This window comes from Stegostoma tigrinum, chromosome 9, assembly GCF_030684315.1.
Source record: "Stegostoma tigrinum isolate sSteTig4 chromosome 9, sSteTig4.hap1, whole genome shotgun sequence".
In the NCBI taxonomy this organism is placed as follows: domain Eukaryota; kingdom Metazoa; phylum Chordata; class Chondrichthyes; order Orectolobiformes; family Stegostomatidae; genus Stegostoma; species Stegostoma tigrinum.
This window is the reverse complement of record NC_081362.1, coordinates 2,324,848-2,344,467: the sequence shown is the minus strand read 5'-3', so window position 1 is coordinate 2,344,467 and position 19,620 is coordinate 2,324,848. Positions and strand designations below refer to the sequence as shown.

At 42.6% G+C, this 19,620-nt stretch overlaps 1 protein-coding gene across 5 annotated transcripts in view; it reads left to right on the top strand.

Moving 5' to 3' along the window:
* zgc:153169 (uncharacterized protein LOC767799 homolog) overlaps positions 1 to 16,179 on the top strand; it is a 45,924-nt gene extending 29,745 nt beyond the window's left edge. Inside the window, exons 7-11 of one of the 5 annotated variants that reach the window (XM_059648313.1) lie at positions 371 to 382; positions 4,932 to 4,999; positions 5,966 to 6,070; positions 12,784 to 12,876; positions 12,971 to 16,179. In XM_059648313.1, the coding sequence (XP_059504296.1) occupies positions 371 to 382; positions 4,932 to 4,999; positions 5,966 to 6,070; positions 12,784 to 12,876; positions 12,971 to 13,090 (398 nt within the window). In that variant the 3' untranslated portion in view covers positions 13,091 to 16,179. The other 4 variants (XM_048536098.2, XM_048536096.2, XM_048536099.2 and 1 more) reach the window with 4 other exon arrangements.
* The last annotated feature ends 3,441 nt before the right edge of the window (positions 16,180 to 19,620 follow it).

Here is a 19,620-nt window from a genome sequence, read left to right as displayed (position 1 = left end):
TGGTGACATTTGTCCTTGCATGCCCACGCCATTAGTTGGGACCTGTAACAATCCCATATGTTTTGCTCACTGGGGTAAATAAAGCATTTTGTGAGGGATAGCAAGTTGGTGGATGCTTTTTAAGCACCGTTTAGTGATTGATGACATGACATCGCAGAGCAAGCATCGATCGAGAACAAGGAGACCTGCTTCCCATTTTGACTAGGAAGCACTGGTTCAGGGATAATAAATGGGATGAAAATTAAATTGTGAACCTACAATTTACAATATTTATCAAATTGTTGTCTTTTTTTTCCCTCCTGGTTTGCTTTTATTTTCAAGATAATTGGATCACCATTAGCACGTGACAATTGTTACTCTTTCTAGGCAGGAGCCGCTGCAGGTATGTGTTAGAAAATCAGTGGCATGCTTCATCTCTGGTGATTCATACTGCATCAGAAGTCATCCCTGTTAAGTAATAGTTACATAAACTTAAAACATTCACAATACAACATCTAATGACAAGAATAAACTACAGACTTTGAGATGTCTAAAAGAAGCTGTTAGCTATTTCAAGCTTTTCTAAAAGATAAGTTTGTCTTAATAGCAAAACACTAATTGGCAGTACGTTTGCAAATTGCAAGGCAGGAAGTACAATTGTACGGTGTAGACTGCTGTTGTTGAAGTTAGCTTCTTTATTTGAAAGGAGAGTTTTCTGTTCCAGTGTCCCCATAATTCCTCAAGCAATAGCTGATGCTCTGTTAATGGTTTATAGTTTTATTTGGCTTTATTAAGCTTCACTATTTAATGAAGCGGTCGAATATGTAGCACTTGATAGAACAAATGTTTGTCAGTAGTTTTGATCATTATATCTATACGGTTATCCTTCCTTTTAAATCTGATTTTCCATCCTTGGGAATATTATTGTTTAGTATGTGCCGTGTCTGCCTTCCAGTTGTTTAAGGGTAATTCAGACCTCTGCACAGAAACACTCACAGCATGAACAGCTGTGAAAGCAGACATGGTTGTCTCTATGTTCATTTTAATTTCAGTGATTGTTCAGGCTTTTGCACATATTTAGTCTTCTGTGAGATGTGGGCATCGCTGGTAAGGCCAGCTTTGGTTGCCTGACCCGAATTGCACTTGAACTGTGTATCTTGTGGATATTTGACCACATTGCTGTGGAGCTTGATTTACCTATAGGCTAGATCACGTAAGGACAGTAGATTTCCTTCCCTAAAGGACATCAGTAAACCAAGTGGGTTTTATGACCATTTATATTAGTTTTGTGGTCACCATCGCTGATCCTATTAATTAGTTTCAATTTCCACTGGATCTCCTGGTGAGATTTGGACCTTTTCCTCCAGAGGAATTGCCTGGATTAGAAATCCAATGACATGATCCACCATCTCCTCACTTGATACAGACTCTGGCAGAAGCCCTCACTCATTCCCAAATTATTTTTCTCACTTGGTCCTTTACAGTTTTCCCATGGTCAACGTCTTCATGAGGCAAGAGAGGTCCCAATAAATTTGCTTCCACTCTGTTTCAATGTCACTCTGTAATTGGCTCAGTGGCATATGTGATTTGGAGTAAAGGATGGACCTTCACTTTTCTGACTATGCAAATTGCACAATACCTGACTTCTGTTTGATACTTTACTGTGAGCAGTTTTGGGCCCCATATTTCAGAAAGGATGTGCTGGCCCTGGAGCATGCTCAGGGGAGGTTCGCAAGAATGGTCCCAGGAATGAAAAGCTTAACATATGAGGAACATTTGAGGACTCTGGGTCTATATTTGATTGAGTTTAGAAGGATAGTTGGGGGGGTTCTAATTGAAACTTACAGAATACTGAATGGCCTGGACAGATGTTTCTATTAGCAGGAGAGACTAGGACCCAAGGATACAGCCTTAGAGTGAAGGGAAGACCCTTTAGAACAGAGATAAGGTTAAACTTCTTCAGCCAGAGAGTGGTGAATGTATGGAATTCACTATCTCAGAAGGCTGTGGAAGCCAGGTCAGTGGGTATTTTTAAGACATGGATAAATCGGCTCTTGATTTGTCAAGGGAATCAAGGGCTACGGGGAGAAAGCAGGAGAATGGGTTTGAGAGAGATAGTAGGAACTGCCAATGCTGGAGAATCTACAATAACAAGGTGTAGAGCTGGACGAACGTAGTAGGCAAAGCAGCATCAGAGGAGCAGGAAAGCTGACGTTTTGGGCCTGGACCCTTCTTCAGAAATGGTGGGAGGGCGTGGGATTCTGAAATAAATAGAGAGAGAGGGGAAGGCGGATGGAAGATGGATAAAGGAGCAGATAGGTGGAGAGGAGAAGGACAGGTCAAGGAGGCGGGGATGGATCCAGTAAAGATGTGTAAAAGTGGGGAGTTAGAGTGGGGGTTGGTCAGTCCAGGGAAGATGGACAGGTCAAGGAGGTAAGGATGAGGCTGGTAGATGGTAGGTGGGAATGGGGTTTGAGGTGGGAGAAAGGACAGACAGGTTAGGGAGGTGGGGACGAGCTGGGCTGGTTTTGGGATGCAATGGGGGGAGGGGAGATTTTTTTAAGCTGGTCAAGTCCACATTGAGACCATAGGACTGAAGGGTTCACAAGCGAAATGAAGTGCTGTTCCTGCAACCTTCGGTGGCATCGTTGTGGCAAGGAGTGGGAGGGGAAGTTGAAGTGGTTCACGACTGGGAGGTGTAGTCATCTGTCGTAGACCCAGTATAAGTGTTCCACAAAGCGTTCTCCAAGCCTCCGCTTGATTTCCCCGATTGTCAAGGAGGCAACACCGGGAACAGCAGATACAGTATACCACATTAGCAGATGAACATCTGTTTCCTGTGGAAAGTTTTCTTGAGTCCTGGGATGGAGGTGAGGGGGGTGGTGCAGGGGCAGGTGTAGCACATCCTGCAGTTGCAGGGAAAGTGCTGGGGGTGGTGGGGCTGGTGGGGAGCGGACAAGGGAGTCATGGAGAGAGCAGTCCCTCCAGAAAGCAGATAAGGATGGAGAGGGAAAAATGTCTTTGGTAGTGGGGGCAGATAGCAGATGGTGCAAGTGTCAGAGGATAATGCGTTGGATCTGGCGGTTGATGGGGTAGTACGTGAGGATGAAGGGGATTCTATTTTGGCTGTTACTGCAGGGAGGGGGTGTGAGGAATGAGTTGCAGGAAATGCCACAGACGTGGTCGAGGACATTTTTGACCACTGTGGAGGGGAAGCTGCAGTTCTTGAAAAACGAGGACATCTGGGATGTCCGGGAGTGGAATGTCTCATCTCAGGAGAAGGTGCAGCGGAGGCAAAGGAATAGGGGTTGGCATTCTTGCAGGAAGGTGAGTGAGAGGAAGTGTATTCTAGGTAGTTGTGGCAATCGGTAGGCTTGAAATGGATAATAAAGTGTGGAGCTGGATGAACACAGCAGGCCAAGCAGCATCTCAGGAGCACAAAAGCTGACGTTTCGGGAAGGGTCTAGGCCCGAAATGTCAGCTTTTGTTCTCCTGAGATGCTGCTTGGCCTGCTGTGTTCATCCAGCTCCACACTTTATTATCTTGGATTCTCCAGCATCTGCAGTTCCCATTATCACTATGGCTTGAAATGGATGCTGGTTTCCAGGTGGTTGCCAGAGATGGAAACGGAGAGGTCGAGGAAGGAGAGAGAGGTATCAGAGATGGTCCAGGTGAACTTAAGGTTGGGCTGAAAGGTGTTGAACTGGATGAACTGTTTGAGCTCCTCGTGGGAGGACGAGGTGGCGCCAATACAACCATCAATGTAACAGAGGAAGAGGCGGGAGATAGGGCCAGTGCACCTGCGGAAGAGGGATTGTTCCACATATCCTACAAAGGGGCAGGCATAGCTTGGGCCCATATGGGTGTCCACGGCCACTCCCTTTGTCTGTAGGAAGTGAGAGGAATTGAAGGAGAAGTTGTTAAGGGTGAGGACATGTTCAGCTAAGCGGCTGAGGGTGTCAGTGGAGGGGGACTGGTCAGGCCTGCGGGACAGGAAGAAACAGAGGGCCTTTTGGCCATCTGCATGGGGAATGCAGGTGTATAGCTACTGGACATCCATAGGAAAGATGAGGTGTTGGGGACCAGGGAATCGGAAGTTTTGGGGGAGGTGGAGGGCATGGGTGGTGCCACGGACGTAAGTGAGGAGTTCCTGGACCAAGGGGGAGAAAATAGAGTCAGTGGAGGGGGACTGGTCAGGTCTGCGGGCCAGGAAGAATGGGATTGAGAAGCTTATCAGCCATGACTGAATGGCAGAGCAACTCAATGACCACATGGCCTAATTTCTGCTCCTGCGTCTTATGGTCTTTCCATGGTGACATCATTAGAAAAAAATCTTGTCTTCAGCCTTCTTATTACATCCGCATGCATACCCACAGTCTTTTACATCCAGTACATTAGCTTTGAATCATGTCACTATTATGATGTGGCCAAAATCACCATAAATATAAATAGTATAAATAGAGCAAGTTCTCTCAAACGCAAAGGAAGTGAATGACCAATTTAACTAACAGTGTTATTGATTGCACAAGAGTTCTTCCGTGCACACCTCTTCATTAATCATGAGTTATTTCCTACCTGCTTGCACATTGCAGCAGAGCTTTGAATTAACATTTTACCCAAAAGAGAGCAATTTTGACAGTGCAGGTTTCCCTCAGCACTGCACTGAACACTCGACCCACATTTTGTTGACATATGACAGGGAGCATAGGGTCTTTGGTCTTGGTTAATGCTAGTCTCAGTTGGCTTTGTCTCCTGAAGTAAATGTTTTGCTGTAATTGATAACAAGCGACAGCAAGCAGCAAGTTCAGGGCGTCCACCGTGTTACTTCATGCATTCCCTCATTGTTAATTGCAGTGTGATAATATTGGATATGTTAAAAGTTCAATTTCAAATGATAATATGCATGACTATATTCAAATAACTTATAACCATATTTCTCTTTACAATTGGAGCCTCTGGTGATGGAGATAAAATCATGTGCTTCTGCCCAAGTTTCCATGTTGTTCAACTCATGAAGCAGGTACTGTGGTCGGAAACATATTTGAGAGTTTGATGTGAGTGTGGTTTAATTAAATAATCAACAGGAAAAAGTGTGAGCTATTCAATTGTGCAATCCCAAGGATGTCACAATTTTCAGGAAAGCCAGCATACTGTCTGTTCACCACAAGAAACTTTGGGCTGAATTTTACCCAAACTCCATTCTCACGAGGCAGGAAGGGAGGTTGGGATCAGGGGTAGGGAGGGATTGTTGGTATCAGAATCAGACAGCCAGTCAGCTAACTGAGGTATATCAAAGGCCATATTCAAGGCATCCCACTGTGTCGCGGGTGTTCTGTCAAGTGCTGGTAGCAGGTTGGCCCTTGCTGTGAGAAGATCATCAAGTCAATGGAGATAGTGTCACAGAGGCAACAGGAGGGTTGATTGGAATGTGGGAAAGCTGGGACAGAGGACTGTTAGGTTCTTGAAAACACCAGCGGGATGTAAGTGGCAATAATAGCTTACACAGTCCATTATCTCCTCAGAGGAGTTTCCCCTTCAGTGTTCAGCCCTGGAATTTAAAACTAAAGGAAACCTGCCCTACTTTCTGCAGGCTGCCCCCACATAAATCAGGTGGAGGTTCTACCAGCAGTCAGTGCCCACCACTGTCATGCATTCCGTTTTGCTCTTCAATCATCGAGCAGTTAAAGTTCTGGAGTTTTGTTCTTATGCTTCAAGTTAACTGTTAGTATCATTTTCCCTTGTGTGTTTCTCCAAATGAACATTTTTGCCTAAGCTTGCTGCTAATTTTTACTGAGCATATAATTTATTTTTTGTTGTCAATATTTTGATCACCCAGTCATTTTATTTCAAGCATTTCACTAAAACTTATTAAACAGTTATTCAATCTGTGTGTTTTTTGTAACCTTCAGAATTATTGTTCTCAGGGTTGGAATCTTTAACAACATTACGTGATGTGGCTATGAACTTTTCTCTCCATCTTTTCCAGGGTCTTTCTCCTACAGATGCTTGTCAATCTGTAGTTCAGGATATTTGTAACAGAGTCGGAAAGAAAGACATCTTTGAAATTGGGCTCATTGCGTTGAACATGAAGGTACTCACTATTACTGCTCCATGTTGGAGAGTTTGCACAAGTTATTTTCAAGAGGCCTCCTGGGTTAACAATCGGAGTAGGAGCTCAGGCTGAGCTCTGCCCTCTGGACGTTTCCTGAGACCGGAGCACACTTAGCCAACTCCTCTAAACTCAACATAGAGTATAGCTCAAGCTTAGAAATTTGCCTTTCCAGAATTCTGAAGGGTCCCAACCCAGAATGTCGACTCTCCTGCTTCTCTGATGCTGCCTGACTGCTGTTTTCCTCCAGCTCCACACTGTGCTGACTAGAAATGTGTCTTTCTGGGTTCAGTCAGCTCAACAGAAGCACATTGCCTGTAAGCAAGAGGTGATGCTTCCAAAAGATTGAATTTTAATTTTTCAAAATTTAGAACATGTACAGAAATGACTATTCTTTGTATTATATGTTAGATGTAAACAATGGCATAGATTTCAAATGATCTGAGTAATCATTATTTACCTGCCTGTCAGACAACTTCCTTTCAGGCCTTGCAGAAAGAAGACACATGCTGTTGTGTGTTTGGTCTTGTACTTATCAGGACAGAAGCAAGAATATCACACTTCAAAAGGCAGGAACAATATATTCTTCAGAGATAGCAAGAGCTGCAAATGCTGGAGCCAGAGATAACACAGTGGAGCTGGATGAACACAGCAGGCCAGGCGGCAGCAGAGGAGCATGAAAGTTGACGTATTGGGTCAGGACCCTTCTTCAGAAATGGGGAGGGTGAAGGAAGTTGGGAAATAAGAGAGAGAGAGGAGAGTTGGGGCTGGGGAAGGTAGGTGGGATGGTGATAGGTGGGCAGTGGTGGGGATTGGTCAGTGAGGTGAGGTGGGGTCGGATAGTTGGGAGAGAAGATGTACAGGTTGTATCAGGTCAAGGAAGCAGGGGATGAGAGAGACGTTTGGATATGGGATGAGGCCAGGGTGGGGAGATTTTAAAACTAGTAAATATCCTTAATGGGGAAAGGGATGCCGAAACATTCATAAGTTGGCTGTGATTGGTCAAGATGTTGCTGTGGCACAGGGAGCCATTGTCTGCTGTGATTTTGCAACTTTTCTGAATAAACAACGTCCAGACAAATTCCTTTCTTCTGCAGAGAGCAGATCCCTGCAACTGAAAAACTTAATCACCGTCAAGCATTAATGAGTTACCTTGAGGGACACTCCAGGAAGCGTTTACTGTGAATTTTTATGTTGCTCACTGACATGAAGACATCTCTGGCAGCAATGCTGATCTGACAGAGAAAAGGAGAAAAAAGACATAGGATGGTTAAAAGGTCTCATTGAACAAGCAACAGATTTTCCCCACCAACTGAGAACTAGAATTAGAAATTAAATGTGAGGCTGGATGAACACAGCAGGCCAAGCAGCATCTCATTGTGCTCCTGAGATGCTGCTTGGCCTGCTGTGTTCATCCAGCCTCACATTTTATTATCTTGGAATTCTCCAGCATCTGCAGTTCCCATTACTCTAGAATTAGAAATTGTTCTGTTCAGTTGTCCAAAGACACTTAGATCATTTCTTGTGATGTGCTCTAACATTAGCTCTGCCTACTCTCCACACATGCTGCTAGACTTCCTGAGATTTTTCCAGCAATTTCTGTTTTCATTTCTGATTTTTTATTTTTTGACCTCCTTTTTCTTTTTGTCCTATCAGTTTTTCTTGGCACCAGTGTTCTTCTCCCTGCAGTCCATTCTAGATTCTCTCACATTTCAATCTATTGGCCTGGGATTAATTTTAGCTGGTTCACCCTGGCTTATTAAAAAGCCTACGATACTTTCCACTAGCCCTAACTCCAGCACTCTGACCTCTTGATCACCCTTTTCCTTAAAAGTTCTTCAGTCCAGGATCGTTGATCATCTACATTGAGGTGTTTAGGGATGTTAGATGGAGGACCAATGATCCTTTTGATTCTTGGGTGACCACCTCCTAAGTATCAGTGTCATCCTTGAGGGCAACCTCCAAGTTATCTTTGCCAATTTTGTCAGACAGAGGCGGTTGGGCAGCCATGCAAGTGTTCTGCAATGCCGTACCATTTATCAGAAATTTGTCTTGGTGTTTTTGCAATTAGGATGCTACAGATTTCTTGACTAATTTTGTTACTATTTCTTTGAATTAACGGTTTCCAAATATTTCTGGTTGCACGGTGCCACATGTCAATGGCAGTTATGTTGGTCAAGGCCAATTTTAGTTGTCTATGTTAACTCACACATAGAACATTCGAAAGATGTGAGATGTTTTGCTGATCCTCTTCCATTATATTTAACATAATGACATGCTATCGCATGATAGTCCTTGCTCCTATTGCATTCGGATTACCTAATTCTAATATTCTTAATCTGATGTTTCTTAATTAAGCGGACACAAAAGGCACCTATCGTTGGAAGGAGTAAATCAGACAATGCGCAAGATAACTTGTAAATAGCGTAATGTATGACAACATCTATCTGTGATACAGTTTTAGGTTAGCTGAATTACTGTTGGCTCAATATATTCCATCACATCAAATGTTACCCACATCAATCACATTAATTTTTCCCAACACTTTGTACCTGCTATTGCAGAAGGTTAGCATCTCTGTTCCTACTACTCTCCATTGAGTGGGCCACGCCATGTCCACACTCATAACAGTCTTGTCAACATCTACTCGTTAGGTTTGTTTTCGGAGACCCTCACGGACTTGATGCAATGACAAGGCACTGACCTGTTTAGAAAAACACAAATCCTTTATTATAAAGCAAGTACAAGCTGTGAGGATCACTGTACTCAACCCGTCACAGAGTGCAGAGTCTTGTAAGCGATTCTCCCGGATCAACAGTCCCCGCTTTTTATACCTTAGTGTGCATAGTACATAAAGCAATTTTACATCTCACAATGGCATGTTACATGAAACAATCACTACATCGGACAATGATATGATACACAAACAATTACTACATCAAAAACATAAAGAGAGCAGGATACAGTATTGATCATTCACAAAGTGACTGCTAATGACAGGAGACGATTTCAAGTTACCAAAGTGTCCGGCTCGAACAAAAGTCAGTGCCCTGGCAGAAACAGAAGTTACATACTTTACAGGATTTCAGAAATCTCACAGCTTTGCAAATGCTGCCCACCTAATCTTATTTGAGACAGTTTCCACATACCCCTGTCCAGGAAGATAAAGATTTAAAAAGTTTACACCTAATTCTAGTGGGGCAGGAAGTTTTAAGGCAGTGTCTGCATACCTCTGTGTAAGCAGATAAAGAGAATATAGAAATCAATGGGATGTTATCCCAATAACATCTCACTCTGACATTAGGTCCTCTGCATCCACTTCATTGTCAGAAGTAAGACAAAGTCCCTTGTGTCTGTCTTCATGTCTCCTGTCTACATGGAGCTGGATTTATTATTAGTGCTGGTGGTCTTGTTTGACCCAATGTGGCATCAGCACTTTTTGAAGATTGCTACCATGTATGTACTTCCAGGGAGGCTCATTCTCCGGCACACTTTCTGTCCAAATTAAAGTGGGTTATTAAAACCCTCCATTCACAACAAGGGTCTCGGCCCGAAACGTCAGCTTTCCTGTTCCTCTGATGCTGCTTGGCCTGCTGTGTTCATGCAGCTCTACACCTTGTTATCTACATTGATACCAGGCACTGCAGAGTATCACAATCAACGTGGATCAAATGGCCATCTCGCGTTTTTCTCTCCAGGTCATTTAGCCCGCCAGCATCAAAAGAATTGCTATCACTGGCAAGGCAGCACAGACAATGTAGTAGACATTAATATGTAAAAACAGCCAGGCAAGGTTTCCATGGGAGACCCATCCGTGTGGATCATAGTTACTCACACATAGTGACATATTTGACTGATACATTAGCAATCACTTGAAAGTAACTATTAGCATACTTGGGATTTCTCCACAAGTGTTGTCCAATCACAGAATGATATTTAACATTAAACATTATGTTTTGCGGGCTCGGTTTGTTTGAGTGTAGACATTACTGAACTTATTTGCATGGGTGGTAGATCCCATGTTGCCCCTGTGTTGTAGTTGGGTGAAATAAGACCTGGCTTCCTCTCACAGAAAGAATTTGTGCAGAAATTGCAAGTTAATTGAGCAAATAAGAGTGTCGGGAGCAAAGGCACCCTAATGCGTTGGCCACGGCAATGTTTTGACCAATCATTGCCAACTTGCTGACAAATCAACCTTCATTTCTCATGAAGTACAACTTGTTATTCCCTTGAAATTTGGTATTTTTGTGATCCTGTCCTGATGAGTCTGAAAGAAGCATTGATGCATGCTTTTTCTGTTCTAGCAGTGCTCAAATGATGTACCACCAAGGTACTAATTCCCCTTGAAGTGATGTTAGCATGTTGTTGAAATGTGATCCATCACACAAATCACTGACCGTAAACCTTAAGACAATGTATGAGAAGTACCTTGCAATATCCAGAGAAAATTTCCTATTAACATTATATGCTGTTTTGTATGATTGTGTCCATCAGAACAGGATCGTACAGGGATCAGTCAAATTAAAGCAGAATTCAGCCAGTGTAGAATAAAGTATACAGATGCTCTTACACTCTCAAAAGTTGGAAATAGAAGCTGGAAAGACAAAAAAATGGCAGATGTGTACTCAGAATCACAGAATTGTTCTGGAACAAATGGAGACCATTTCCCCTATCACATCTGTCCTCCTGCCGTCAAGAGGAGCACTTTCCCCATAGCCACTTCTCCACTTTTTCAGTTACCCATCCCAAACTTCCTATTTAGATAATCCAGTCCTCTCTTGACACTTAAGTAGTGCATTCCAGATCCAAACAACTTGCTATGTGAAAATGTTTCTGCTCGTATCACCGTTGCTTGAATTGCCAGTCACTTTGAATCTGTATCTTCTTGTTCTTGATCCTTTCACCAATGGGATCAATTTCTTGCTGTCTGCTCTGTCTAAACTCCCTTATCATTTTGAACACCTTGGTCAAAACTTCTCTTAATCTTCTCTTTTCCAAAGCAAACAGCCCCAACCTGTCCAGTCTGTCATTGTAATTGAAGTGCCTTGACCGTAGAGCCATTCTCCAGAATCTTTTCTGTGCTTTCTTGAATACCATCACGTTCTTCCCAAAATGTGGCACCCTGAACAGGATGTATGATTCTGTATATAAAACTGTTATTTTTCTGTAACGGTGGTGCTATAGAGTTGAAGTGAGAGATTATTTTTATTGTTAACTGAAGCATTAAAGTACAATGCAATATTATTTTGCCGAAGGATTACTTTGGATAGGTGGAATGAAGCAACATTTATCTTTTATCAGTGCTTTCAGTTTTCCAATTGTTTTAATATTCTTTGATTGTAGGAAATAGTTAATTGACCACAAAGTTATTAACTAACTATGTATTTATCAGATTTACTAGCCCTGGGGAAGTGAGAGACATTGACTTGCAGAAGCTCAGCGTTTAAAGAACAAGGATTGTTGGGAACATTAACAGGCAATCGTCGCAAAAGAAGATGATGCTTTTATTGGCCTTTGAAAGGGCTGTGATTATTGCAAATGTTTTCTTAAAAAAAAAAATCAATAAATCTTTGTGGAGAGGGTGCTGGGAGCAGTAGGCAATACCTAGTAGCAAGCAAAGTAAAGATAGGGACAGGAAAAGTTTCTGCAAAACTGGTGGAGTCATGCAGCACTTGGCGCACTCATGTTGCCTGGCAGGGAGGAGCATTGCTGCCGGGTTTCTGAAGAGTGTCCCTGTCCCCACTTCTGAGCTATTCTCCCCAATGGTTGGCAAGTGGCTTACCCAGAAAAGCATGGTCAACACTCCAGCCCCTCAGATAGTGATAAAGGATTATATTGCTTCCTGCACAATAACATCTACTTGAATTTGTGCAGCATCTTTTTAAGGTGCTGAAAAACATCTCAAGGCACCTCGTAGGAGTAATTATTAAGTTCCAAGCCAGGAAAAGATGTATATCAGGAGGCGGGGCCAGAAGCTAAATGGGAAAAGTTGGCTTGAAGGATAACATTGAACACAGAATAGACACCTAAAGAGAGTATCAAAAACAAAGTTGCAGGAAAAGCTCAGCAGGTCTGGCAGCATCTGTGAAGGGGAAAACAGAGTTAAAATTTCGGGTCCGGTGACCCTTCCTAGAGACAGTATTCTAGATTGTGGAGCCCTGTCTGCTGAACTGTAGAAACCATCAGCCAGGAACTTGGTCTGGTGTCTCTTCCAGAAAAGCTGAGCCACTGACAATGTGGCAGTTCCTTAGTGCCATCCCACATGATGTGCTCAAGTCTGGTAGTGAGGTTTGAGGTTTTTGATGCTGAGGACTGAGTGATGCCGATGAGATTCTGTGAACTGTTTGCAGCTCTTTAATATGCTGCATTTTAGAAACTTTTCTCATCACCAACAAAATACATGAAATCTTGTCATAATTGGTATGCCTGCTCCAGGAAGAATCATTTAAGGGAACAAATAAAGCTCTCCTGCTCCTCTGATGCTGCTTGGCCCTGCTGTGTTCATCCAGCTCTACACCTTGTTATCTCAGATTCTCCAGCATCTGCAGTTCCCACTATTTCTGTATTTACGTTGTGGTTTTCAGGGCTTCAACCAGAGTGAATTTCAGCCAAAGAAGTACTTTTGGAACTGTGGGATTTTGTGAGAACTGAATGATGCAGGTTTTAAAGGTTTTTCATTCCCACCCAACACACAGGGTGAAGTTGGCGCTGCTTCAACTGTCCCTTTTCCATATACATTCTGGGCTCATGGAATGGAAACAGTGGAACAAAGACAGAGCTGCCCTCAGGTACAGTTAGATTAGCAAACATCAGTGCAATTGTGAAAAAGCTAATACTTCTTCCAAAACCTTGTGAAAAAACACTGCAATCTCTCATGTTCAGATCTATCCTGTCTGGTTTGATGCACGTTCAAAAGCAAGCTGTTGGAACTGTCAGGTCAATTTGGATTTGAAAGTACTGGACTTGACAATGCTCAGATATATGATGTTTGTTCACGTCTAGATTTTTCTTTAAAACTGGAAGTTAGTGGCAAAGCCAGCTTTATTGCCCAAAGCCTCAAGGTTCCCAAAGGATATGATGCCAGGCTTTGGTCTTTAATTGGCCCTTCTTTTGTTCAGTGACGGAACTGAAGAATTTCCCTATTCTATTTTATAACTTGCTGATCTTTTATTTGTATTGACAACCAGTCTATCGCCATTCTGAATCGTAAGAATTGAAGAAGATGAAGTACTCTATATTCCCTACAATTCCCTGACCCTGCTCAGCTATTGCACAAGAGTGTGTTTGATCTTGTACTTCAAAGTGACTTTTTTAGCGTTGTGTTTTCCTTGATGCCTTTGTGTCCAAAAATATTGTTATTTTGCCTTGAATGAGCATTTACCACTGTCAGTGCCGGAGTATTCTAAAGGTTCACAGCTTGCTGAAGAAATTTCTCATCCCTGTCCAAACTGATCATTATTCAAGACTTTGACATCTGCTTAGAGATCTCCGAACTACTCACCTTCAACTCTTCCCAGCCTTCCCCAACCACTGCATCACATTGGGCTACTCCAGCTTTATTTATGAATGAATCAGAGCACAGTGTGTTGAGTGATGCTTGAAGAGTCTTGAAACTGAATATATCATGTACTGTCTTATGATCATCTCATAACTTTGCCAAAAGAGCAGAATGGTTTTGGCTGAGAATGGAGACTTGCCGATACAACAAGTCACTCATGATCAAATGAAGGACTGAGGAAGTGAAATTTATTTCTTGTGGCAGAAAGCTGTGACACTGGAGTATCAATTCACCCTGCCACTAAGACATCACATGTCTTTTATGACGACATGTTATTGAAAGTATTAATTTATGATGTTGTGTGGATGAATTGAGATGTACACACAGATCTAGCTGGATATATTTATATAGCTAACAGCATCTTTTTTCAGTAATGCTCAAGTCTGTACTACTGAGCAACTACTCTGATATAGATTTTCCAAAAGCTAAGGCTATTAACTAAGCCAAAATGACAAGCCCCAATCTTCTATAACAGAATTAGAGGTTCTCTTCTAATAATTACCCAACATCCAGAAAAGCTTGCCTTTCCCCTCTTAAGCCATTAAAAGATTGGTTAAAGGAAAGAAAATCCCTGATCCATTTTATACATAAATAAGTTGTACCTTGTTAATTTAACACTGACAATGAACAAATTAACAGAATTAATAACAAACCAAACAATTCCCTCTCAAAACTACTAACCGTTCCCTAACAGCACTAGATTCTACTGAAATGCTGCTCAAATAAACACAAGTTTCACTTATATAAACTCACGTAATCAGACAACAATAAATTAAAACTTAATCACTCCAAATTCAAGCAGACTGTGTTTTCTGAAACTCACTACCTTCTGTTGATGTCACACCCCAAATGCCTTTCTTCCACTGATTCTCCTGTCAGGGATGTTTCCTCTGTGCAGACTCTCAGCTAAAATGTTGTGGTACCTTTTATTGATTAGTGAGCTTAGTGATTTCTTGTGAGGGCTCAGAGCTTATTTCTCAGATGGCAGGCTTGCTTTCTCTGATTTTCCAAATGCCCTTGTCTTGTGGACCCTTAATAACATATTATAAGGAGTTGATTATGATTGACCTCAGGTGGTCAACACTATCAGATTTAAATCCAATTGGCTTTCTGTATCTCGGTGCTTGGTTTAAATTAATTGGCCAAATTCAAACTTGATGTCTTGGTAAAATTGCTGCTTGGCTGCCCTCTACAAAACGTTTCCTTTTAGGCACACTCTTGTGCACCTGCATTTATAAACTTCCAAGCACAGACAATGCACAAGCTCTTAAAGGGATCGTGGCACTCTTTTTTTTTTTCTCCACAATCCTCTTTACCAACAAATTATAACTTCCTGCCTTTTAATTCATGAATACTCTACTCAACTTCATAATAAGTGAAAAATGTCAGATTTGTGGAGAACGCAAGCTGTGTAATAGAGTCACTCAGTCAACAAAGCTTTCAGAGGTGTCTGAACCAAAGAGACAGTCAAAGTGAAACTGCCACAGAGGGAACACCTTGCTCCTCTCTTTTTTTTGTACTTTCTGAAGATCTTAGAGTCAAAGTCATGCAGCATGGAAACAGACCCTCAGTCCAACTCATCCATAACAACCAGCCATCCCAATCTGACCCAGTGCCATGTGCCAGCATTTGGCCCTTATCCCTCTTAACCCTTCCTATTCATATACCCATCCAGATGCCTTTTAAATTTGGAATTGTACCAGTCCCCACCACCTTCTCTGACGGCTCATGCCATATACATGCACCATCAACTGTGTGAAAAAGCTGCCCCTTAGGTCCCTTTTAAATCTTTCTCCTCTAACCTTAAACCTATGCCCCTCTAGTTTTGGACTTGCCCTCTTTAGGAAAAAGACCTTGGTTAGTCACCCTATCCATGCCCCTCATGGTTTTATAATCCTCTGTCAGATTGCCTGTCAGCATCTGATGCTCTAGGGAAAAAACCCAACTTGTTTAGCCTCTCCCTATGACTCAAACCATTCAACTCTGGCAACATCCTTGAAATCTTTTCTGCACTCTCTCTCAAGTTTTAACAACACCTTTCCTCTAGCAGGAAAACCAGAATTGTATGCAGTATTCTAAAAGAGGCCTCACCAATGTCCTGTATGGCCACAACATGACCTCCAATTTATATACTCAATACACTGACCAAGAAAGACCTTTCTCCCTATCCTATCTACCTGTGATTCCACTTTGAAGGAACTTTGGTCCTGTACCTCAAGGTCTCTTTGTACAGCAACACTCACATTTATCAGAAACTCCATCTGCCACTCCTCAGCCCATTGGCCCATCTGATCAAGGTCCAGTTCTGAGATAATCATCTTCAGTGTCCAGTACGCCACCGACTTAAGATCTCATACTCTACAAATTTCTGGGATATCTTTTGCATACATGAGGGGGCAGCGAGGGGAATTGTATTTTTGTTTTATTTTGTACTACTGAACTGTTGGATATATTTGTACCTTTTAAACCTTTCATTGATTTCTGCTGCTTTTCTTGGGTGAATATTGCAAATAAAACTGTCTTGATAGCTTAAGGAATCTGACTGGCTTAATTGTCACACCAGGTTATGCACAGTGAAATATTTGTTTATTTAAATGATCATATCATTTCTTTTTAATATCAAACTGTCCAAGAGTGAAAAGAGGTTTCAATGCACCCTCTGTCACCTCGTTAATACCTTCAAGATGCAGTGTTCATAGAATGTTTGCAGAGTGGAATCAGGCCATTCAGCCTATCAAGTCCACACTGATCCTCTGAAGAACATCTCACCCAGAGCCACCCTCCCACCCTATTTCTGTAATCCTGCATTTCACATAGTAAATCCATCTACATACAATGGGCAATTTAACATGGCCAATCTACCTACCCTGCACATTTTTGGTCTGTGGGGGGGGATACCAGAGGAACCCCACACAGACACAGGGAGAATGTGCAAACTCCATACAGGCAGTCACCAAAGAGTAGAATCAAACCCGGTTCCCTGGCACTGTGAGGCAACAGTGCTAACCACAGACTCACTGTGCTGCTCTTTTTGGCCGTTGTTGCCAACAATCTCAAGGTTACCTTTGTCCTGCAGGATGATCTTAGAAAAATGGCAGTTTTAGAATGGCAGGGTGTGCTGATCACATTAATATGATTGACCCAGGCCTGATAATGATGCCTATAGCAATTGTACATATATGGAATGAGCTTCCAGAGGAAATGATGGACGCTGGTACAATTATGACATTTAAAAGGCATTAAAATGGGTATATGAAAGGAAGGATTTGCAACACACTTGTTATGGAAATCTCTAACACCAGTAGGCTAAGACGCACAGAATCAGTTGTACATTTCACTGTGGTTTTGCAAAAGCTTTAAATATCTAACATGTGGGAGGTAACTTAAAATAGAGGTGATCTGTTCCGCTTATTCTCAACAATAATACTGGAGTTCTAGTGAGTCCTGGGATAATGATCTAACATGGCCATTTTTAGTGCCATTGGGCATTGCATTGAGATAATTTTGACCTAAGCATCTGATGCTAATAGTTGTATCTATCCCTTTCAGTTCATTCACAGGAAATGGGTGTCACTGCAAGACCAGCATTTATTTCCCGTTCCTACTTGAGATGGTGATAGTGAGCCAACATCTTCAATGGCTTCAGGCTGTGTCTTACAGGGAGCGTGTTTCAGCATTTTGATCCAGTGATGGTGAAGGAACTGCAAATATACCTCCAAGTCAGAGATAGTAGGGACTGCAGATGCGGGAAAATCTGACATAACAAGGTGTAGAGCTGGATCAACGCAGCAGGCCAAACAGCATCAGAGGAGCAGGAAAGCTGATGTTTTGGGCCTGGACGCCAGTCTTCCTGCTCCTCTGATGCTGCTTGGCTGGCTGTGTTCATCCAGCTCTACACCATGTTATCTCATACTTCCAAGTCAGGCTGCTATGTGGCATTGTGAAGAGCTTGCACTAAACTTTCTCAGGCGCCCAGACCTGCAAAGTCCATGCATGGCAGCAGCTTCTGAAACTGGAAGTTCATGTGTAAGAACAGAACGTCAGAGCAGCTCTCACACATTCCTTACAGCTGGTGGTGCTCCCATGTGCTTGGTATATCAATCATCCAAACAATTGTAGTAATATTGCAATGTTAGGAACTAAGGACTTCAGAAAGTGAGGAAACACATTTCTTGTCTGATACATGTTGCAAGACGTGTAATTTTGAAATGTTTAAGACTTAATCTTGCACCGTAGAATGACACAGTACAGATGGCCATTCAATGTTTTACGCTGGGCTCTTTGCAACAGCCGTCCAAGCAACTTTACTCCCTCCACCCTCTTCACCTAAAAGTTTGTCATTCTGTGATTATACTTTTCAGGAATGTGAGCGTCAGGAGTGAGGCAGGTTTTTGTTACTGTTCACCTGAGTGTTTTACTTGGGTCATTTCAGAAGGTAATTAAGAATCAACGTCTTTGCTGTGGATCTGGAGTCACATGTAGGCCAGATCAGGCAAGGATGGCAGATTTCCTTCCCTAAAGGACATCAGTGAAACAGGTAGGTTTTTACAACAATCAACAATAGCTTTATGGTCATTACTGAGACTTGATTATTGATTCCATGCTTCAGGAAGGATTTGAAGGGATTGAAGTGCATTCAGAAGTTGTTTACGAGAATGAATCCAGGAATGAGAAACTTCAATAATCAAGGTAGATCGGAGAAGTTGGAATGCTTCAGATGCAGAGAAGAAGGTTAAGAGGAGTTTTCAAAATTATGAGGGATCTGAACAGAGTGGATAGAAACTGTCCCTATTCTTAAAATGGTTGAGTGTTTATTTAATGATGGCAATTTGTGAAAGAAGTAAATACAATGTGAAAAAAACTGATTTGCAAAGCCTGTGTTAGGGTTTGGAATGCACCACCCAGAAATGGGTTGGAAGCAGCTTTAATTAAGGCATTTTCACGAGGGTATTTGGTCATTGTCTCCATTGAAATAATGGGCAGGATTATCAGTGTTTGGCAAGGGCTTTAGGACCCCAGAACAACCTTACAATGAAGTTAAGGAAATAGTCCCCACTGGGCATAAATAGCACAATGTGGGCAGAGTTAGATGTCTAGGAGAAACAAAAACATAAATTGCTGTAAGGTAGCAAGAACTGCTGATGCTGGAGTCAGCGTCACAGTTTGGAGCTGGAGGAACACAGCAGGTCAGGCAGCATCAGAGGAGCAGGAAAGCCGACACTTTGGGTCAGGACCCTTCTTCAGCACTGTAATCGTTCTGTGATATTAATTGATTTCCAACTCCACCAGCTGTCATTGTGGGATTTAATACCACATCCCAAGGCCATGAGTCTAGATTACCAATCCAGGAATATCACCACCAATCAATCGTGTTTTCCAACCAAGATTCACTTCTATTCATTTGTGGGGTGTGGGCATTGTTGGTTGGGCCAGCTTTATTGCCTGCCCCTAGTTGCCCTTGAGAAGGTGGTGGTGTGCTGCCTTCTTGAACCGCTATGGTCCACATGGACATTGATCCACAATTCCCTTAGGAAGAAAAATCCAGAATTTTGACCCAGTGACACTGAAGGAATGGTGCTATACTTCCAAGTGGTTGGCACTTCTGCCTCACAGTGCCAGGGACATGGGTTCAATTCCACCCTCAGGCAACTGTCCGTGTGGAGTTTGCACATTCTCCCTGTGTCTGCGTGGGTTTATGCTGGGTGCTCCAGTTTCCTCCCACAGTCCAGAGATGTGCAGGCTAGGTGGATTGGGCATGCTAAATTTTCTGTAGCGTTCAAGGATATGTAGGTTAGGGGTTAGGTGCATTAGCTAAGGGAAATGCAGGGATAGGGTAGGGGGTCAGGCTTGGGTGGGATGCTCTTCAGAAGGTCTGTGTGTACTTGCTGGGTTGAATGGCCTGTTTCTACACTATGGGGATTCTATGAAAGTCAGGATGGTGAGTAGCTCGGAGACGAAACTTGGAAGTGATGGT